Consider the following 6,782-nt stretch of genomic DNA (forward strand, 5'->3'; position numbering starts at 1 on the left):
CTCCTTTGGTGTGGATTGTTGCTAATTGTGTGGTATTTTTTATTTTAGTGCATTCAACTCAAAGTGTTTTACAAAGAAACATTAGTAATGCTGCTGCATTCGGCATTCTGTAGTATAAATAAATAAATAATCTTCCTAATCCTCTTGTGCAGTTTGGGATGTTCGAGTAAAATGTTTTAGTGATGTTGCAACCCCTATGATGATAAAGATGCTTCAGAAGTTTAAACAAAACCTTTCCTTTAATTGGACAAAATATACAGTGAAGTAAAGATCACAAAAATCAGACAGAAAAAGATAAATAATCACATAAATAATCATATTGTTAACTAAACTGAGCACAAATAACTTACATTTTAAAATAACATTACAGAAACAAATGAGAAATCAAGTTAAATAATGAAGAGAGAGCATGACTTATGTGGTAATGCCATCCCCAATCATACATTCTCTTATGGAGCACACAGCAATGTAGTCTGTTAGCCCCCATTACCCTTGGCCTTTTTTCTGTTTCAGAGGTGTTGAATTCTCAAAGTCAGCTGCTCCAATTGCGCATTCAACTCATTGGGCAGATCACTATTTACCTCTTGGTGAAGGTACATCCTGATATCCTGTACTTCCTTCTCCCAGAAATCTCTGGACAAATGGAAGAGCTGGTGCAGGTCGACAGGCTCCTTCATGCCAGATAGGTTAAGCGAACCGGGCGCAGGCATGTACCCAATGGCTGAGGGCATGGCTCCTGCTTCTCCATTCAGCCGACGGAAGATCCAATCTAAAACCCGTACATTATCTCCAAAACCAGGCCACAGAAACCTGCCCTCTGCACTCTTGCGGAACCAATTGACATGGAAGATCTTAGGCAGTGTGACGTTAGGATGGGCCTCCATGCTCAGCCAGTGGGACAGATAGTGGCCAAAGTTGTAACCAAAGAAGGGGCGCATGGCGAAGGGGTCATGCATTATAACCTTTCCTAATGAGGAAACAGAATAATTGAAAAACAGTGAAGCACACTGAAGATAGCATATCATATATTACTAGACAGTGTCTGTTCATTAGCCCTGAATCTTGATGACTTGTAATTGAATATAAAATTAAAGGAATGGAAAACTCACCCTTGTGTTCAGCCGCCGCTGTAGCCTCAGATCTCATAGCTGCTCCAATGAAGACACCATGCTGCCAGTTAAATGCCTCGTATACCAGGGGAACACCTGCAGGCTCATAAACATCAGTATGAGTGTGTGAGAATGTTTTTATGTTAGATTATAGTTAAATATTAATTTTAGAATTAAGTTAAAAATATCTTGCAAATGAAAAACTAATAAAGTGCATAGGATTGTGTGGAATGTTTGTGTCCTCACCCTCAGGTCTCCTACCACCAAAGATGATGGCCTCAATGTGCACACCCTCGGGTGACTCCCACTGTGGATCAATGATGGGGCATTGGGCAGCTGGTGTGCAGAAACGAGAGTTGGGATGCGCGCAGGGCTCAGCTAGGAGGTAATGGTTCGAAAAACAATGGGAGTTAGAGAGCAAGACAGGAAGATGGATGTGAAACAGGGAATATGATTTGTGAGACACTCACCATCTTCTGTCATCCAGGGTTTGTTCTTCCAGGAGGTGACAGTAACTCCCTTTGGCAGGGTCTGGTCCATTCCATCCCAGAACACACCCCCATCACTGGTCTCGGCAACATTAGTGAAAATTGTGTTCTTACAGATGGTTGCCATGGCATTGGGGTTGGTTTTTGCTGAGGTTCCTGGCGCAACCCCAAAAAACCCATTCTCTGGGTTTATTGCTCGTAGCTTTCCTGAAGAGACAGAGTATTACCATCCTCCAAAAAACAACCCACTTTATTCAAGAATTAATCCAGTGGATTTTTGACCTCCGCTCACCTTCAGCATCAAATTTCATCCAAGCAATATCGTCACCCACACACTCCACTTTCCACCCTGGCAGTGTGGGACATAGCATGGCCAAATTGGTTTTCCCACAGGCACTGGGAAATGCTGCTGCCATGTACTTCTTCTGTCCAGTGGGGCTGGTGATACCTAGGATCTGCCAGGTGATGGAGAGACAACAGATGCATTCAGTGCAGCAGTTCTAAGTCTGAAAAATGCTAATTAACTGAATTATTTGGCATTCTTAGTTAATCTGTGTGTGTGTTCGCACCAGCATGTGTTCAGCTAGCCAGCCCTCCTCCTTGGCAATGCGTGAGGCGATGCGTAGAGCAAAGCATTTCTTCCCAAGGAGAGAATTTCCTCCATATCCACTTCCGTATGACACAATCTTCCTGCACTCAGGCAGGTGGGCAATCAGAGTGTACTCTGGGTTACATGGCCAGCTATTTACCAGAGGTTCTGAGGCAGAAAACACAACCCATTTAGGGCACCTTCATTCAGTCACACGCTGTGCTTTGTCGCACTGATGACACTCACCCTTAAGTGGAAGAGGACAGCCCACCGAGTGCAAGCAACGCACAAACTCTCCACTGCCAATAGCACTCAGGACATCTTTGCCCATGCGTGTCATTACCCGCATACTGGCCACCACATAGGGTGAGTCTGTCAGCTCTACCCCCACCTTGGAGAGGGGTGAGCCCATAGGACCCATACTGTAAGGGATCACAAACATGGTTCGACCTGCAATGGAAAATAGTAAAGGAGTAGTATATAGGGATCCAAACACCAGCAATTTTCTGTTAAAAAAATAATTTATTAAAAAGGGAAAAATTATATTCTAACAAATATAATTTAGCCTGTCTAAGACTGACAACAGACAAAAATCTGAAATATGTATAGGATAAAAATAAACTGAGGCAAAGGTATAATGATGCTGTTCTCTATTTGGTGGGTCCTACCTTTCATGCATCCAGGGAACCTCTCAGCAACAGCCTTGTCAAAGTCATCTGGGCTCATCCAGTGGCCAAGCTGCGAGGGTCTATCACCATGGGGACAGGGTACTGTGTCGCGCTGCTCTTTTGTTACTATAACAGTTTTACTCTCCACACGAGCTACATCTCGGGGATCTGTCCTCACTAGCCAGCTGCAACAAGCAGAGACAGCAACATGACATACAAATAAAACAACTGCACAATAACAGGTCCTAATCATAGAATCACATTGCATGTATATAGCGGTAACTTCCACTCACCAGTTCTCGTATTTGGGCAGTTTTTTAATCATGCCCTGCTCCTGCAGCTGAGTGAGGATAGCCAAGTTCTCCTCATCTGAACCATTGCAGATGTGCAGGGCATCTGGCTGGCATAGCATTATGCTGCTTTCAATAAACTCCCTGACAGCGGGAGGCAGGGCCCCCAGATCGCCCTGCACCACATGTGGGCCTGATCTGTTCTGGGTGGGGAGCTGAGGCGCCATAGGGCAGCTCTAAAAATATTAATTGCAGATTGGAAAAGACGGGAGGTGGTCCTCACAGAATGGTCCTGAAAGCAAGAAATAGAAAATGGGAGAAAATAGAATCAGCTGACAGATGTAGGATTTAGAAGAGAAATAAATAGTACAAATGGAAAAAGAGGACTCACCTTGTACAGAGATCAGTGCACCTCATCAGCTAGGTTAACTGTTTGGTGGCTACTAGGTTTTTCTTGATTGACACGAGCCTGAAGGAGTTCTTTTATACGTCTCGAAGGCTTGCACATGGGGCTTGAGCTGTTCATTAGCATAGTTGCATAGTGTGCAAATCATTAACCTAAGAAAAATATACAGCTTGTGCTGTTAATCATTCTTCCCTTTGGGACAGCCGCTGATCAGGTTCTAAACTTTGACCCACTGCACAAATGATGCAATCCATTCTGAAACAGTGCTAGTGACGTAGGCCATAATTCCATGATTCTCATTGGACAGCAGACTTGGGGCTCAACCTCCCAACCCGGCTCTACATTGACAGGATGAACCTTTTCATGTGACTTTTAAAGAAGCAGCACTGGCAACCTTAGTCACCCTTCATAATGGTACATTTTGCAAGTGAGCACACACACACACAAAACAGTTATCAGCTCTTATCTGAGATGTTGGTGTTCCGAACTGAACAGCAAGAGATAATACAGAAACACACACATAATGTGCTGAGAAACAGTCTTCCAGTGAAAATAATGTGTGTTTAGTGTATTTAGTGATATCATGAATAGACACGTATATACATTGCTCAGAAAAATAAAAGTTAACACAAATATAAGACATCCTAGATCAGAATGATTGAAATATTCTTTGATAGAAATGTTCTTTACATAGTTGAATGTATTGACTAAAAAATCATACAAAAGTGTCAATGGAAATCAAATTTATCAACCCATGGAGGTCTGGATTTGGAGTTACACTCAAATTTAAAGTGGAAAAACACACTACATGCTGATCCAACTTTGATGTAATGTCCTTAAAACAAGTCAAAATGAGGCTCAGTAGTGAGTGTGTGGCCTCCACGTATCTGTATGACCTCCCTAAAACACCTGTGCATGCTCCGTTTCCTGAGGGACCTCCTCCCAGACCTGGACTAAAGCATCCAGATGTGCTCAATTGGATTCAGGTCTGGGGAACAGGCTGGCCAGTCCATAGCACCAATGCCTTCATCTTGCATGAACTGCTGACACATGAGGTCGAGCATTTTCCTGCATTAGGAGGAACCCAATGATCATTTGAGTAGACACATGCACATTTGTGGTCTGGTGGAGGTCAGTGCTTTCCTCCTGCTCCTCCTTGCACAAAGGCAGAGGTAGTATTCCTGTTGCCAGTTTGTTGTCCTCTTACGGCCTCCTCCATGTCTCCCAATGTACTGGCCTGTATCCTGGTAGTGCCTCCATGCTCTGGACACTATGCTGATGGACACAGCATACCTTCTTGCCACAGCTTGCATTGATGTAACATCCTGGATGTGCTGCACTACCTGAGCCACTTGTGTGGGTTGTAGACTCCGTTTTATGCTACCACTACAGTGAAAGCATTCAAATGTGACCAAAACATCACCCAGAATGCATAGGAACTGAGAAGTGGTCTGTAGTCACCACCTGCAGAACCAATCCTTTATTTGTGATGTCTTGCAAATTGCCTATAATTTCCTCCTGTTGTCTACTGCACAACAGCATGTGAAATTGATTGTCTATCAGTGATTGTCTATCAGCTATCTGTGTGTGTCGCAAACATTGTGCAGAACTAATGTTCAACTAATGTTTTTTTAATGACATTGGCTGTCTGTTTCCTGCAGAATAAATTTTAGTTCAATCATATGCCGACTTGATGGTATATGATTTCTGATAAGCATATGCCTGTATTTTCAACATTGAAGACACCATTAAGGCATTCGGTGACCAGACCTTTGCCGTGTCTCCATTTCGCCAATTGGCGTGTAATTACTAACCCATGTGTTACTAATCTTACTATCATTATTTAAGATCACATACTTTTCTGTTCTGCGCTTTCAGTTCGCATTCAAGTTTCCAGTTCATGTTTGTGTTTTGTTTGTTTCTTCAATCAATTCATAATGTCAGGCAATTGTGGCTTGCGCCTTCACTCAGATTTGACAGGGCCCACGTGTGGAAATTTAACAACTGGCTCAGTGCACAAAGGGGTGCTGAGGGCATGAGCTGAACCTGCCAATAAACTACAATGGACCTGAACTAGCAGCCACATTGTATTTTGCACAATTAAATATTTTGTGTACACACGTTGTACATGATACATTCTATTTTGAGCAGACAATTTTTTTTTTTATCTCTGGACTTTCAATACAACATGTGAATTTCTGATTTCTATTGCATATTATACACTCCTATCTATTTGCTTATCCATCTTTCTATCATACACTGGGTAAACATCCAACTGTACTTCATACACATTGCAATAGAATGATTAGTTGAAACCTACTCTCCATCATGCAGCAACCTGAAACATAGATCCTTTTTCAATTCACAGTTTTGGACTATTTTATTACAAACCTTGCTATTAAGTAAGTAAGCATGAAGAAGAGTGGACCGCCCCTGTGGGTCTCCTGTGCTAAGTGTGATTGCCAATCTGGACTGTCTGGGGCCTTCTGGTAAGGAATATCTATTTATTTCCCCTTTTTTCACCAAGCTGCTTGCCAATTGTAGATTGGCTCATCCCAGTCTTGTGCAGTTTTACAGTCTTGTCCCTGGTATCCTTAGAAGGGTCTCTTGCCCTAAATGGAGGTTGGAGCCTCTTTGAAGGTGTGGACAGATGCTGACAGTTCAACTTTACTGGTTGTGAAAAACAGTGCAAAGACCTTTATATTTCAATAAAATGTCTTTTGAGTGGCATTGAGGGTGTGTTCAGCACAGTTTTTGCTCCTCTTGCGCACAGACTAAATTATATAGGCATTTTACCAATAAACAGTGCTGGCGGTTGTAATGCCCTGTTTCTTTGTTCAAAACAGCATTTAATTGCAGTATTTCTAGAAATGTGTTGTGAAAGTGTCAATTTATGACGCTGAAGGCTTGCTATAATGACATTTTGGTTTCAGCACGTGCTCCTGTGCATGCATGCCTGGACGTGCTGGACTTTTGTTCTGTCTTTCTTGTCTGTTTTTGTCACGTCCGAAGAAGCTGTAATCTTGTTGCCCTGTCAACCCTGTCATGAGGTCTGATGCATTCGGGCCTCTTTGTAGATTTAAGTGCAATCGCAGGGAATCCCACTACTCAATAAAATGATGACCATGTTCCATAAATGTCCATCCGTATATATTAAAATATTGAACCAGGCGTTTCTGTTTTTACCTTTTATTTACATTTTGTGGTACCTACACCATTATGTATTTAATTT

General features: G+C 42.5%; 1 protein-coding gene across 1 annotated transcript; it reads right to left on the reverse strand.

The window, feature by feature from the left end:
- Window positions 1-220: 220 nt before the first annotated feature.
- Window positions 221-3,655, reverse strand: pck1 (phosphoenolpyruvate carboxykinase 1 (soluble)). The gene is made up of 10 exons (XM_028967787.1): window positions 3,536-3,655; window positions 3,148-3,436; window positions 2,855-3,039; window positions 2,433-2,636; window positions 2,167-2,354; window positions 1,890-2,052; window positions 1,580-1,804; window positions 1,356-1,487; window positions 1,110-1,205; window positions 221-967 (listed from the first exon to the last, which is right to left on the reverse strand). The coding sequence occupies exons 2-10, from the start codon at window positions 3,369-3,371 to the stop codon at window positions 510-512; spliced, it is 1,875 nt and encodes a 624-aa protein (XP_028823620.1). The 5' UTR covers window positions 3,372-3,436; window positions 3,536-3,655; the 3' UTR covers window positions 221-509.
- Window positions 3,656-6,782: the final 3,127 nt, after the last annotated feature.

This window comes from Denticeps clupeoides, chromosome 2, assembly GCF_900700375.1.
Source record: "Denticeps clupeoides chromosome 2, fDenClu1.1, whole genome shotgun sequence".
Lineage (NCBI taxonomy): Eukaryota > Metazoa > Chordata > Actinopteri > Clupeiformes > Denticipitidae > Denticeps > Denticeps clupeoides.

Excerpts from the sequence above, each read along its gene's own strand:
- pck1 (XM_028967787.1), bottom strand. The coding sequence starts at position 3,371 with ATGGCGCCTCAGCTCCCCACCCAGAACAGATCAGGCCCACATGTGGTG. Across the intron at positions 3,040-3,147 it reads CTGCCCAAATACGAGAACTG|CTGGCTAGTGAGGACAGATC; the intron begins GTGAGTGGAAGT and ends TGCTTGTTGCAG. Across the intron at positions 1,805-1,889 it reads GATGAAATTTGATGCTGAAG|GAAAGCTACGAGCAATAAAC; the intron begins GTGAGCGGAGGT and ends CTGTCTCTTCAG.